Source organism: Lipotes vexillifer, unplaced genomic scaffold, assembly GCF_000442215.2.
Source record: "Lipotes vexillifer unplaced genomic scaffold, Lipotes_vexillifer_v1.1 scaffold110, whole genome shotgun sequence".
Lineage (NCBI taxonomy): Eukaryota > Metazoa > Chordata > Mammalia > Artiodactyla > Lipotidae > Lipotes > Lipotes vexillifer.
The window spans coordinates 738980-754836 of NW_006791887.1; the positions used below are offsets into that span (position 1 = coordinate 738980).

The 15857-nt window shown below is 40.3% G+C and overlaps 1 protein-coding gene across 3 annotated transcripts in view; it reads left to right on the plus strand.

Moving 5' to 3' along the window:
- Positions 1–15857, plus strand: part of ACO1 (aconitase 1) — a 61381-nt gene that overhangs the window by 28274 nt on the left and 17250 nt on the right. For all 3 annotated transcript variants that reach the window (XM_007464931.1, XM_007464932.1, XM_007464930.1), the window contains exons 5-13: positions 4193–4262; positions 4393–4576; positions 5124–5263; positions 6920–7091; positions 8372–8472; positions 9798–9914; positions 11018–11177; positions 12439–12574; positions 15434–15518. In XM_007464931.1, the coding sequence (XP_007464993.1) occupies positions 4193–4262; positions 4393–4576; positions 5124–5263; positions 6920–7091; positions 8372–8472; positions 9798–9914; positions 11018–11177; positions 12439–12574; positions 15434–15518 (1165 nt within the window). The remainder of the gene's footprint in view (positions 1–4192; positions 4263–4392; positions 4577–5123; positions 5264–6919; positions 7092–8371; positions 8473–9797; positions 9915–11017; positions 11178–12438; positions 12575–15433; positions 15519–15857) is intronic.

The window sequence follows — 15857 nt, forward strand, 5'->3', positions numbered from 1 at the left end:
GCTGTGAATGATAGTAATTGGCTTCACACCATCTTTAGGAATCGAGGATCTAACTAACGCATTATTGTAATGTTTTACAAAGTTATCTCAGAAATAACCTTTTTTAAAATCCCAACAAGAATATCATAGCAATTTCTGACCAGATTTCATGAGTGTCAAAACTATCTTCTCTATAAATACCGTCTGTGAATTTCTGGAGTACCATTAAATGTAATACTCAGAAACTTTGAACTACATCCAAATCTGATTTCAACTTACGTAAATAAGGAGAAATTTCCTCTTTAGTGTGTGAGGCCATTCACATTCAGAGATCTTATTGAAAGCTCACCAGATTGGGTAAATCTAGGAAAGTTCTGAGTGGTGGAAAAATCTGAATTCTAGGTCTGTTTATTCATTCGAATAACTAGAACTGAGTTAAAGAGCCAAGGTTAGCATGAAAGATTTTTTGTTTTAGTGAGTAAATAGGGTTTTTTAAATTTTAATTTTTTTTAATTTTAACTTTTTTTACCTAGAATTTAACATATCTTAAAGCAGCCTAAGCATTTCTGATTCTGCTTGTCCTGTGACTGTGTCATGTATATCGAACCGATGGTCCCAGCATTCTCTGGGGTAAATGGTCCTCTTCCAACCTTGCTTCTGTTGTGAGAAACTCTGAAATCCTTCTGGAGACAAGAGGACAAGGCATAATGACTGGGAGTCCACATGTGCTCAGAGCTCAGAAGAGATGGGGCAGGGCCATACATAAATAAGAATAATGTTCCAAGATGCCTTCCCTTTTTTTTGTAAAATTAAATCCATTTAACAGATCTATTGTATGTCAGTATTTATTCAAGAAGCAGGTTAGTCTAGAAAAGTAGAGAGATTAGGGATTGCACAGCTTGAATGCAGTTAGTAAGTGTAGGAACCAAATCACTAACTTGGAGAGTCAGGGGGGCTCTTCCAGGAGTGTCACTTAATCTGGGTCCCCAGGCATGTTTACCAAAGAGCAAAGAGCTGGAAAGGCATTCTATACAGAGAGAACAGAGCATGCAAAGGCATGAGGAAAGTGCGGTTTGAGAGAGTATGAGGGCCACAGTGCAGCTGAAACTGAAAGTTTGGACTGGAGGATGGGAGAGGACTCATAAAGGAAGTCTGAGGTCAGACTGAAGAACCTTGGTTTTGTTTTTTTTCTTTGCGGTACGCAGGCCTCTCACTGCTGTGGCCTCTCCCGTTGCGGAGCACAGGCTCCGGACGCACAGGCACAGCGGCCATGGCTCACGGGCCCAGCCACTCCGTGGCATGTGGGATCCTCCCAGACCGGGGCACGAACCCGTGTCCCCTGCATCGGCAGGCGGACTCTCAACCACTGCACCACCAGGGAAGCCCCAGGACCTTGTTTTTTAAGGCAAGGGATTTGTACTTTATTTAGAAAATGGGATCCACTGACAGATTCAACTGCACCACCGGGAAGCCCCAGGACCTTGTTTTTTAAGGCAAGGGATTTGTACTTTATTTAGAAAATGGGATCCACTGACAGATTCAAGATGGGTTGTGATCTGTATTTTGGAAAACTGATTCTGGTGACAGTACAAAAGATAGGTTGACTAGACTGACAGAGAAACTAGAGAGGAAGCTGTCTCTGAATTAATACTCTGAGAGCTGTAGGTACTAAGTGGGAGAAAAGGAAGTCACTAGATGAGAGATGGACAGATAAGGATGAGGAAGAAATGTAGAAAAGAAGGTTACACATTAGGGTTTGACCTGCTGTGTTTGTGGTGCCCAAGGTGTTCCTTATGCAGGTGCCCAGGATACATTGGGACTGTGAATCTTGACCTGAAGAGACAGGTGGGGACTGGAGGGATGGAGCCCTTAGTGTACTAGTGTGAAGGTGGAGATGAGTACCTTCAAGAATAGCTGCATCTGATGCAGAGGGTCCACTCTCAACGACTGAGCCACCAGGGAAGCCCGAGATCAGCAAATTTTTACTGTAAAGGGCCAACAGTAAATACTTTAGGTTTTGCTGGTCACATACTGTCTCCGTTTATTTGTTTTCCAACCTTTAAAAATATAAAAATTGGGCTTCCCTTGTGGCGCAGTGGTTGAGAGTCCGCCTGCTGATGCAGGGGACACGGGTTCCTGCCCCGGTCCGGGAAGATCCCACATGCCGTGGAGCGGCTGGGCCCGTGAGCCATGGCCACTGAGCCTGTGTGTCCGGAGCCTGTGCTCCACAACGGGAGAGGCCACAACAGTGAGAGGCCTGCGTACCGCAAACAAACAAACAAACAAAAAATATATAAAAATTATTCGTTGCTTGACAGCCAAACATATACCTTATTGGGCCAGATTTGACTCATGAACCATAGTTTGTGGACCAACCCCTGCTGTAAGGTACTCTCAGAAATTGATTCCATCATAGCAACTGACACTTATCTGGAAGAATATTCACATCAAGAGAAAAAGAAAAAAATCCGCATGGTAACTGAATGTGTATTTGTAGAGTAAATAATAAGTGCCTCCAGGCTTTTTCTTCTCAAGGTGTGCCTGCCTACCCATGTTCATCTGGCAGACTCCCCCTCGCCCTCCAGACTACATCGATGTCATCGCCTTCTGGAAGGCATCCCTGGCTCCCTGGTCTGAGTTCATGGCCCTTTCTGGGTGCTCCCATGGCACCCTGTACTTCCCGTATCATGACATTGATAATCACACTATCATGGTTGCCTGGTTGCTGTTCTCTGTCTCTCGCTAGGCTCTGAGCTCCAGCTGGGCAGCACGCATGCCCCTTCTGCACATTTGTATGCCCAGCATGTGGCACCAGGTAGGCTCTGTAGATCATTAATAAGTGACAGAAGAAAGTGGGTATAGTGGTTAAGGTAGAGGCTCCAGGACCGGTCAGACCTGGGTTCAGGTGACCACTCTGTAATTTACAAGCATCTGACCTTGGAGAAGTTAACTAATCTTTCTGTGCCTCCGCTTCCTCTGCCATACATTGGGGTAATGGTAGTACCTACATGAGGGGTTGTTATGATGATTGAATGAGTTCATGTGTGTAAAGCACTTAGAGCCTATGACGCACCGTGCAGTCTTGCACTTTGGTTCCTGCTGTTATTATTATTATGGTAGTTGTTGCTATTACCACTACCACCATTGCTGCTACAGTTTCTGCAACTACTACTACAGGGAGGCAGCATAGGGACTTAGAGCATCGTTCTTGAGTCAGACTGCCTGGGTTTCAATACCAATTCCATCATTTACTAGCTGTGAGGTCCTGAACAAGTTTCTTACCCTCTCTGTGTCTGTTTCCTCTTCTGAAAAATGTGGATATTAGTTGCTCCTAGCTCAAAGGGCTATTTTGAAGACTAAATTAGAAAATAAATGTAAAGCACTTTAGTGCCTAGTTCCTAGTAATGTCAATAAGTGTTAAGTATCAATTAGTGAAGTCTGACTTGGGTCTTAGCTATTAATTTCACTATCCTTTCCTATGTTCACTCAACCCATGACAGTTTGTAAGCACTTCCTGTGTGCTAACCATGCCGAGTTGTCACTATGACTTACTCTACCTTGACTCAAAACAGTGTAGTTTGATTATAAAAATTCTGGAAAAGCTTCCTGATGCCCTGAATTGTCCATGTCAGTCCTGATGAACTGAATGACGTGGAGCAAACCTCGGTATATAATCTGGGCTTTACAGATGTTCTTGAGTGGCACCATCCTCCTCATAAACCTCCTTTTGCAAGATAGGAGATTGTGATTCTATAAATTCCTGTGCCTCCTGGCATCACTGGTTCCCTACCTCCCAACACAAAACAGATGAAAATGCCAGCCCAGATATGGATCAGCTCAGAGAGGTGTTGTAACAAGGTCATAGGTAAGAAAGGAATACAGAAAGAAAGCTTCTTTAAATATCTAAGCTGCTATTGTCATCATAAATGTCTTGAGTCTGTTCCTAAGAGTCAGACTTTATGATTAGAATAGTTTTAACTTAAATCCACTTAATGTTTTCTACCCACCATGTTTAAAGGCATTATAAAAATCACCTGAACCAAAATATAATTATTCTTTTTACTTTAATTACCTCTTTCCCATGTTAACAAATGCATAATACCACCCAGCAAGCCTGCAGATGAAACTGCCATTTTCTTTATTATCACCTATAAAATTGACCAGTAACATTTTACGCCTTAAAATTTATACATTTAGTTTTTCTCTTTGACAGGGCAGACAGTTTACAGAAGAATCAAGACTTGGAATTTGAAAGAAATAGAGAACGATTTGAATTTTTAAAGGTATGGGCAGAGTTTGGCTCCATTGGTTGATTCTTTATGTGTGTGGGGTATGAGGAAGAGGTGCCAAGGAGGTGAGCTGCATAAAGGTCTGTCTGGTATTTATAGTGTTCTCCCCATTTTTCAATCCTAGTGGGGCTCTCAGGCCTTTCGCAACATGCGGATTATTCCTCCTGGCTCAGGAATCATCCACCAGGTGAATCTGGAGTATTTGGCAAGAGTGGTATTTGATCAGGATGGATATTATTACCCAGACAGTCTTGTGGGCACGGATTCGCACACTACCATGATTGATGGTTTGGGCGTTCTCGGTTGGGGTGAGTGTTCTGGGTTCCTATTCCACTTATGCTGTTCTATGTAAATACCTTGATTTACTTTGATACCCTTACATCCCAGCAGCATGAATTTGAGTGACCACAAATATCAGAGAGGTTTTTTTTGTCTGTTTTCCAGTAATTTCCAGTACCCGGAAAAGTGTCTCATGCCTTTTAGGCACTCAGTATAATGTTTGGAAGAATGAATTGGAATAAGCAACTGGAATTGGAATAAGCAGCTGGAATTAGAATAAGCAAAAATCAGCTGGGGTGTTTGTTAAAAACAGCGACTCCTGAAGCCCATTCTTCTTTTTAGTGTGGAATCAAGGGGATTTTGACACAGGTGTTTGGGGGACCACACTTTGAGAAACACTTGTTAAAAATTCTATAGAGGGAAATAGAGAAAAGATAACTGTTCTTTATGGAAATATAACTCTACACTAGTAAAACACTATAAGTGGGTTGAGTACTTGTTAATGACACTGAACTATGCCTGAGGGATATCGTGAGGACTAAGGAAAGCATTACTCTGTCACTCCTTTCCACACAGGTGTGGGTGGTATCGAAGCAGAAGCTGTCATGCTGGGCCAGCCAATCAGCATGGTGCTTCCCCAGGTGATTGGCTACAGGCTGATGGGAAATCCCCACCCCCTGGTAACATCCACTGACATCGTGCTCACCATCACCAAGGTAACAATGTGCTGCCTCTTCTGTGGTCTGAGTCGCAGTGACAAATAGGAGGAAAGTCCATGATGGAGTCTCTCTTGGTTTCCACATGCTCTAGAAGTGCTAGGAAACAGTACGTTTATGACTTTAAAAGAGATGACATAAGGAGAGAACTCTGCAGTTAGGTTCCAGATCATTATGTTCCTTTTACTCTTATGTTGCTGCATGGATCTTTTTCTTTAAAAATTTTTTTGAAACTGTGAAATAGTTTAAATACACAGAAGTTAAAATGACATTTATATGCCCACCATGTAGACTTAACAGATGGTAACATTTTGCTGTATTTGCTTCAGAGCTCTCTCTGTATGTATATTTTTTAAGAAGTGAAATGTAATATTTATGGCTAAAGCCACCCTCTTCATTTCTAGAGATAAGCACTGTCTTGAGGTTATAAGAAATCATTTCCATGCATATGTTTATACTTCTACATTTTTTCCACATGGTTCTTCTTTATATGAAAATAACAAACTCTATGAATAATTTTTGACTATTTAAAATTCCATTCCCTGTATTATAAGTTACATTGTTGCAACAGATGTTTCTCCAAGCTGGAAAATATTTAGTTTTGTTTTGTTTTTCATTTGCCCTTGTCAAAAATAATCCTTTTTGGTGATTTGCTTGCTTTGCAAAAAGAAGGCAGTTTCATTTTGAAAGACTATTAGAAAAGTAATTTTTTTTTTAATTATCACACAATTTTTTCTGGTTGTATAGTTTGAAGGCTTGGGTTATGTGGGATGGATACTATACTTTTGATTTAATAGTCATGGACATCGGAATCGGATTAATTTGAACACTATAGCTCATCAGAGGTGTCCGCATCGTTCAAGTGTAGAATAATATAGGCTCTGCCCACAAAATTTGGCAGAATTCCTTGTAATCAAAAGGGCCTGTCCATGTGGTTGTCCACACTTCATACAGCTGATTTCATGCAGAGCCAAGCCAGTCACTGAGGCTCCAGCCCTGGCTGATGGCTTGTATGGAAAAGGTGTGAGAGTCAGACTGCCTGGATCTTTTGGTTACATTTGACTTATACCTGTGTTCAGGATATTTGTTCATTTAGCCTTGAAAACAAGGCAGTTGCTTATTCAACAAGTGCAAATCATAATTTATTCAAGTTGAAAGAATTTATTTAATTTTTAGAAGTTTTCTCATTTGGCAAAACTTTTCTTATTATTTGTGTTTTTATATTACTTTTTCTTTCTTTTTTAAGAAATGTTTCAACATAATTTTAGATTTACAGAGGAGTTGATGTAAAGGTAATACAGAGTTCCTGTTACCTTTCTCCCAGCTTCCCCAGATGTTAACATCTTACATAACTATGGTACATTTATCAGAAACAGAAGTAGTTAACATCGGTGTGACATTTTTAACTAAACTAGAAACTTCACCAGTTTTTTCAGTAATCCCTTTTCTGTTCGAGGATCTACTCCAAGATACCATGTTGTATTTAGTTGGCCTTACTTTTTAAGTTTTATTTTTAAAAGTAATCAAACATATGTTGGACTAATTCATTTTTTGTGTTTACTCACAAGGCTACTTTATGAGAATTGCAAGGGGATAGTTCTGCATTTTAAATACAGGTTATCAAGTCTCAAACTCTGCTATTGTTCTGTTGCTCAGCACCTCCGCCAGGTTGGGGTAGTGGGCAAATTTGTCGAGTTCTTCGGGCCAGGGGTAGCCCAGTTGTCCATTGCCGACCGAGCTACAATTGCCAACATGTGTCCAGAGTATGGAGCCACTGCTGCCTTTTTCCCAGTTGACGAAGTCAGTATCAAGTACCTGGTGCAGACAGGTAAGTGCAGAACCCTGAAAACAGAAGGCCGTTTCTAAAGTTCATAGAACGCTGAGAATTGGAGCACTACCTTCTGCCTCTGTCCCTCGATTAAATAGTTGAGGCACTTGACCTAAAGAAGAGAAGAAAAGGGATGGTGGGGAGGGGAAAGCTGCAAAATACATCCAGAGATGAGATTAGTTTCTATGGCACCGAACCTCTTACTGATCTGGTACCGAATTTGTAACATCTACTGAATTGAAACCATTGGTTTCAGAGAAGTTGAACACTTTCTTAAACTGAAACCTAAAAGAAATTTCTCCTGCATGTCTTCGTGGAGAGGATGACAGGGGATGTAATGAACACTGGGGCCCAACAACAGGTCATGATAAATGTTAACGAAGATCAGACAGTCATCTGTTATAAGGTCCATGCTGAAAGCTGATGACCTTTACAATTCAGTTAAAATGAAGAGGCAAAAAAAAAAGAATGCTGATCTGTTGTGGATCCAAGAATCAAGCTCTCAAACAGTCTTATTTAACTGTCAGAGAACTGGGAGAACTCCGTGTCCATTGGGCAAACCGTGCGTATTATCTCCTGCAACCAGGGTCTTGATCAGAATAAAACAGCAGAGCTTTCAGGGTCATATTCCCGGTGATATAGCATCACGAGTTAGGACTTTGAACTCACATCTAAACTCAGCTTCGGATCCTGGTTCTGCCATTTACGGCCTGTGTTCAATGGGAAAGTTATTTAATCTTCTTGAGCCCCTATTTCCCCATCCATAAATGAGGATAATAACAGTGCTTGTCTCATAAGGTCATGATAAAGGATTAGAGAATGAAATAATGCATTTAAAATGTTTAGCACACAGTGCTGGGCACACAGCTGGTGATCTGTGGTGGGAGACTGCAGGGATTACTATAACAAGAATAATGTGGAATGCTGAGGGTCTGTGGCCAGTTGAAGGCAGATGCGTCGGAGGTATGCTTTGACAATTCGCTGAGGCTTAGGATCCTCTTAATTAAGACCCATAACCAAAGAGAGAGGAGTGCTTATAGGTGAGAATCTTCTACAGAAAATGGTCACTTCGATAGAACAGCAGATCAGTTAATGGCCCCTAGTAAACAGCAGCATCGGCTAGAGAGTCAGACTGTTAGCCTGAAAGCTGCAATATCAGCAGAGCTCTCGGTGTGTGTTTAAGTGAAATGCCCATTACTTGTATAGTTTCTGGTAGAGGCATTAGTTTAATCAGGAAATATTAACATCTGTTCCTTGTTACTTCTTAAAATGTCCATTAGGTCGTGATGAAGAAAAAGTAAAGCATATTAAAAAGTATCTTCAGGCTGTAGGAATGTTTCGGGATTTCAGTGACCCCGCTCAAGACCCAGACTTTGCCCAGGTATGAGAGTGCCTTTCACCGAACATGTGTTTCCTCTTTCTCAAGCCTGTGGTTTTAGTTGTGAATGTTTTTTCTTGGGGGGTGTATTTGTAGGAAATTAGTCACTGCCAAGTTATCGCAGAAGAACAGGCTGTTAAAAGGCTGAAAAATCAAAAAGATAAGGAATTGTAGACATAAAATAACGTAACTTGTCCCATTCTTCCTGGCCATTAGGTTGAGTATGCTCCTGCCACCCCCCACTTTTTTTTTTAATAAATTTATTTATTTTTTGGCTGCGTTGGGTCTTCGTTGCTGTGCGCAGGCTTTCTCTAGTTGCGGTGCACGAGCTTCTCATTGCGATGGCTTCTCTTGTTGCGGAGCACGGGCTCTAGGCGTGAGGGCTTCAGTAGTTGCAGCACGCGGGTCCTAGAGCGTGAGGGCTTCAGAAGTTGTGGCGCGTGGGCTCATTAGTTGCAGCTCGTGGGCTTTAGAGCGCAGGCCCAGTAGTCGTGGCTCACAGGCTTACTTGCTCCGCGGCATGTGGGATCTTCCCAGACCAGGGCTTGAACCCATGTCCCCTGTGTTGGCAGGCGGATTCTTAACCACTGTGCCACCAGGGAAGCCCTGCTCCCCTTTTTTGCTTTACTCCTCTTATGTGGAAGATCTTTGGAAAAGGAGTTTAGAAGGACTGGAGCTATTTAAAGGCTGATAAGCACATTACTATAGATGGAGAAAGAAATGGAGGTGCAAGCAAATCAATTTGTTCTGATTTACCCATCGATGTACTTATCTTCATTCATTTTCTAGGGTGCAAACTGAATCCACATTTTTCTCAGCAGCCAAGATTGGAGGGTAAACCAGATGTGGGATCCTTGTTTTGTTTCATATTACATTGATGGAAGGAAATATTCAATTAGACTAGGGCCCATTTCTTGGCATTGATGAGTTAATGGCTGCATTCCCCCAGTCATCTTAGAAAAATTACAATGGTTTATCTATCATTTCAGTAGAAAATAAATCTCATTGACTAACTTAAGCAATAAAAAGGATGTATGAGCTGCTTTGCAAATATGGCTGAGTGAAAGACCCTGGCGGCAGCCACAATGCCCACCCTGGTCTTTCTGAGAGGTGGCAAGGCTTCTGCCTGTCCCATGCTACTGAAGTGCTCATCTGGAACTCTGGAAATTCACCCCTTCGGTGTAAAATGGACATTGACTTCCTTGGTTTTGAATGTGGTAGTTTAGTTTATTTTTATTGTTGTGGTGTTTTAAATTCTCTGGCATGGCTGTTTTTTTCTTTGTGAGTATAATGTCAATTCCACGGTTCCTTTTCTTTTGGGTGCACAGGTTGTGGAGTTAGATTTGAAAACAGTAGTGCCTTGCTGCAGTGGACCCAAAAGGCCTCAGGACAAAGTTGCCGTATCTGACATGAAAAAGGACTTTGAGAGCTGCCTTGGAGCCAAGGTAGGGACCTGGGAGAGGTGGGTGGAAATCCTCCCCAACCCTGCCCCATGCCTGGCTTCTTTGTGCACAGGCTTCACCGCCCTCAATGATGAGTCTTCCTGAAGCCTGGTGCTGCGGGCGTTTCCTCTCCATCCTATAGTCCTCGATTCCTCCCTCTGCGTTAGCTAAGAGCCAGGCAGCTTCCTTAGAGCACTTGATTGCCTGTAAACACAACTCAACCCTCCTTTTCAAAGGCATACCTCCTTTTCACGTGACTCACCACAGTGTTCACTCGGCTTGCCCAAACTTTTCTGGCCACTGTACTTTTGTTCATGCCATCCCCTGCCTGCATGTCCCTTCCCCGTCTGCATGCCCTAATCTCTCAGCTCTTCCACAATGTGGCCTCAGATCCCATAGCACAAACTCAGCTCTCCCTCATCTGAACCTTCATGGCATCAGTGGGAAACCCTGTGATGGTGTTTCATAGCCTTTAATTTCATTGTTGGTACTGTATAATATTTGCATGTCTGATTTCCTTTACTACACTGTAGATTGAGGATAGGATTTATGCACAATCACCTTTGTATCCCACAAAGTGCCCAGCATAGTATCTTGCACACAGTAGATTTTCAATGAAGATTTTTCAAATGAATAAGATTTGTGGTGGATTTTATCCACGGGATGCCAGCATTTTACCAAATGTTCAGCTGCACTGTGTTAGCCTTATTGCTTATGATTGGTTGAATCTGGCCAGAATGGCACGTTTTTCTAAATTTCCATAAAGGTTAGTATCAGCGCCCTCAGTGTAGCCATTACATCTGTACTAATTAGCTCTAATTAGACTAAGCTAAATTTGTAGTTTTAGTGTTTCGGTATTTGAGGTGGGGAAGAATTGTTAATAATTTCAAAGCAAAATCAGATTCAGAAATCATGACTCCCTTTTATAAAGATTTAAAAAGAGTAAATTTAACTTTTCTGTAGCATTTCAGAGTTTACCAGCTGAGATGTTTATGTTTTGTTAAGAATTGGCCTTTAAAACTATAGTTACCAAAGTATTTCTTCTTCTTCCAAAGTGAGAACTTTTGACCATATTTTTTTTTTTTCCTCCTTTTTTCTTCCTATAGCAAGGATTTAAAGGATTCCAGGTTGCTCTGGACCATCATAATGACCATAAGACATTTATCTATAATAATAGTGAGTTCACCCTTGCTCACGGTTCTGTGGTAATCGCTGCCATTACTAGCTGCACTAACACCAGTAATCCATCTGTGATGTTAGGAGCAGGTAAGTGCCTTTGATGGTCATGTGGACGTGTGGGTGAAAATTTCCCAAGACATGACCCCGGGGCTTAACTGAGTTCTACATATAGTTCCCTGAGCCTTATCCTTTCCAGATGCAGAGATTAATTGGCCCAGAAATGTTTACACAATAAATAATGCTGAAAAGTATTTAAAGTAGTATAGTCTGTAGAATCAACACAGAAAATAAGGAGAAGAGAGGAAAGAAAGATGAATTTCTGGTAAAGCCTAGAATCTTATGTCAGACGTTAGAAGAAAAAAACTGTTTTCATTTCACAGACTGTTTTCTCCATAAAACCCCTGATAGGCCTTTTTGTACAGTAGAATTTAGTCTGTCTAAGATGCACTGTCAAGTACATCTGAATTATGGCACAGGGCACTGGTTGATAAAACTTATCTACCTATTATGCAATCCTGTTTAATTATTTAATATTTACATGCAGAGTTTCATTACTCTAATGTCCCTTTAGTTTCCAAATTTTAAAATATCCCTAAGAGTTCCTCTTGTGTCGACAAACAGTTCTTTCTTTATGAATTGGACAAGTGCATAAGGAAAACCTTCTTTGTCCAGGAATTCATCTATTGCCACCTAAGCTTTGGACAAACCAATTTCCTTAAGATAAGACACCAGCTTGTCTGTAGCCTTTTGTCTCTTTATACCCCTGACTCCTTATTTCTTTCCTACTTCCCTGATATGTGCTAAGTCAGAGCACCCAGTGTCCCTGTAATAAATAGTCTCTGTATTTGCCCAGAGTCAAGTGGCCCAAGAGCCCTTGATCTTCCTCTTCAAGAAATATCTGAGGACTAGATTTTATCTTCTAGGCAGACTGTATTCCTCACCAACAAGTACACAATTCATATACTTTAAGAAGGGGCCCTTCCTATTATTTTTCATCTAAATAAAATATAATTAGAAAGATTGCTTTCCCTCCAAAAATTAAAAACTCATTCTATAATATAATCATGAATGGTTCAGGTTTATCTCTTTTTTTTTAAAAAAAAAGGCACAGTTCTTTTTATCTTTTTCTTCATGTCCATGGCTAATTTTGAGTTTACATGTAAATGACTTTGGGCCAGCGAGCTTTTGATTTCTGTCAGGCAACAAAAATGTCAGAAAGCATCAACATGAATGGGGCTCTTTCAAGCAGTGCAGGAAGTGCAGACTGAAGTCAGTCTCTTTCCTGAAATGTCCGTGGCACCTAGAGTGGGCAGCCCCACACACCATGTCTGTGTTTACCATTTCACAGGCTTGTTAGCAAAGAAGGCTGTGGATGCTGGCCTGAACGTGAAGCCTTACATCAAAACTAGCCTATCTCCTGGAAGTGGTGTGGTCACCTACTACCTGCGAGAAAGTGGAGTCATGCCTTACCTGTCTCAGCTTGGGTGAGGGAGAAATCTCTTACACCATTGCTTTTGTTTTATTGTATTCCACAGGTATTTTGCTAAGTCACCTTATAATGGATGTAAGCTTATCTGATGGTGTCTAATTGCGTAGTCTTCTGTCAGATGGTAAACAGACAAACCCTCACATTCCGACAGAGTAGGGCCCTCCTGTACAGTTGTACTGGTTGTTCTTCAGACAAGGGTGTCTGTGAAGAGAGCAGGGGCTGATATCAAGCCTGTGCTCTGCTGTAGCGCTGCACTACTGGGGCAGGGGGCGTCTTTTCTCAGTTGTATGAAGGTGTGCTATGGGCTAGTGTTGGCTCTGCAACTGAATCTGCCCTTTGGTATGAAAATAATTATTTCCCATGCCTAAAAATGTTCTGACTCCTTGAAGTCAATTAGTTATTTGTTGCCAAATACAGTTTCTCCAGTTAATCCACTATTCCTAATTTGGATGACATAGATTTTTGTCATGTGCCTCATAAAAGTCAGAAGTCCTTGGGATTATATAATAAGAGTAGTGAATAAAGACATCAAATGGCATATCTGATTTCAACTTTTAAAAATTCCAGATCATTCAGATAGACTCCTTATAATTTTCTTATAAATTTAAAAAGTAAATTACTTATAAAAGTAAATTATATGGAACAGAATAGAGAGACCAAAATTAACCCATACAGCTATGGTCATTAATCTTCAACAAAGAAGGTGAGAATATGCAATGCAGAAAACACAGTCTCTTTAGCAAGTGATGTTGGGAAAGCTGGACAGCCTCATGTAAATCAATAAAATTAGAATATTGTCTCACACCGTATACAAAAATAAACTCAAAATGGTTTAAATATCTAAATGTAAGACATGACACCATAAAACTCCTAGAAGAGAACATAGGCAAAACATCCTCTGACATAAATTGTAGCAATATCCCAAGGCAAAATAAATAAAAGCAAAAATAAACAAATAGGACCTAATCGAACTTAAAAGTTTTTGCACAGCAAAGGAAACCATAAATAAAACGAAAAGACAAGTTACCGAATGGGACAAAATATTTGCAAATGATGCGACCGACAAGGGATTAATTTCCAAAATATATAAACAGCTCATACATCTCAATATCAAAAACAAACAAACCAACAACCCAATCAAAAGATGGGCAGAAGACCTGAATAGACATTTTTCCAAAGAAGACATACAGATGGCCAACAGGCACAGGAAAATATGCTCAACATCACTAACTTTTAGAGAAACGCAAATCAAAACTACAATGAGGTATCACCTCACACCAGTCAGAATGGCCATCATCAAAAAGTCTACAAATAATAAATGCTGGAGAGGGTGTGGAGAAAAGGGAACCCTCCTACACTGTTGGTGGGAATGTAAATTGGTGTAACCACTATGGAAAACAGTATGGAGCTTCCTTAAAAAACTAAAAATAGAGCTACCATATGATCCAGCCGTCAGTGGAATATATCCAGAAAAGACAGAAACTCTAATTTGAAAAGATACATGCACCCCCATGTTCATACCAGCACTATTTATAATAGCTAAGACATTGAAACAGCCTAAGTGTCCATCAACAGATGCATGGATAAAGAAGATATATATACACAATAGAATACTAGTCAGCCATAAAAAAGAATGAAATATTGCCATTTGAAGCAACATGGATAGACCTAGAGAATATCGTACTGTGAAGTGAGTCAGACAGAGAAAGACAAATATTATGTATTACCACTTGTATGTAGACTCTAAAAAAAATAATACAAATAAATCTATTTACGAAACAGAAACAGACTCACAGACATAGAAAACAGACTTATGCATGGATTCCTGGAAAATACTGTGTATGCTATGTAATTATTCTAGCATAAAATTTAGATAACTCATGGTAGACAGAGTTTACTTTTGTGTATTGATGTCCTCACATATAAACTTAAATATCTCATGTTACATAAGGAACAAAATGAATCTTAATGTTATCAAAATAGTATTTTAATCAGCATTGGTAGTCTAAAACCTCTTAATGTCTCTTGTTTCTCATGTCTTTCTATATTCTTACAATTATTAGTAAATTCCAATTATGGTCCCAGATATGTGGATCTGATTTTACAGTCTGTATCTTTGTGTTTACTTGACAATTCAGGACTTAAAGTCATGTTTCCCAAAAGATAATATTTGGATATTGTTATTCATATATTAAATGTATATGTTTCTATAGGAAAAAAAAAAAAAAGAAAAAAAAAAGAAAACAGACTTATGGTTACTAAAGGGGAAAGCAGGGATTGCGGGGAGAGGTGGGATTAGAAGTATGGGGTTAACAGATACACACTACTATATATAAAATAGATACGGGACTTCCCTGGCGGTCCAGTGGTTAAGACTTCGGGCTTCCACTGCAGGGGGTGCGGGTTTGATCCCTGGTCAGGGAACTAAGATCCCGCATGCTGAGTGGCGTGGCCAAAAAAAAAAAAAAAAAAAAAAAAAAAAAAAAGATAAACAACAAGGATTTACTGTATAACATAGGGAACACTATTCAGTGTCTTGTAATAACCTATAGTGCAAAATAATCTGAAAAAATATGTGTGTGTGTGTGTTTGTATATAACAATCACCTTGTTGTACACCTTAATATTATAAATCAACTATACTTCAGTTTTTTAAAAAAGTAAATTATAAAAAGGACTCTTAATTGAATGATTTAGAATGGATGAATAGTAGATCAAAATGTTCCCAAGAATGAAAGCTTTATAGAAACAGCCCTGTACTAAACTTACTTAAGTCAGTGGTCTCCAGAAACTGTAACCAGCAGGTGAGCCCACTGAGAGTCATTCTCCATCCTGTGCTTCTCTCTTGCACCTAGGTTTGATGTGGTGGGCTATGGCTGCATGACCTGCATTGGCAACAGTGGGCCCTTACCTGAAGCTGTGGTAGAAGCCATCACGCAGGTGATTACAGAGGAACTTGTGGGTCTTCAGAGCTGTTGTCATGTTTCATATAATGTGTGATGAAAAGGCTGGTAATTTTAAGAAGGTCCAGGGAAGCATGGGATGTGGTTAAGAGTACGGTCTTTGGAGTTGGGCGAAATTTATTAACTGTATACCTTTGAGCAAGTTAATTAACCTCTTTGTGCCTCAGTTTTCACAACTGTAACTGGAGACAGTAATAGCACCTGTTTCATAGAGTTGTGAGCACTAAGGTGATAGTGGACATGAAGGACATAGTGCAGCGCCTGGCACACGCGTGCTTCCTAAATGTGGTTTTGACTGCAGAAGGTGCCAGAATCG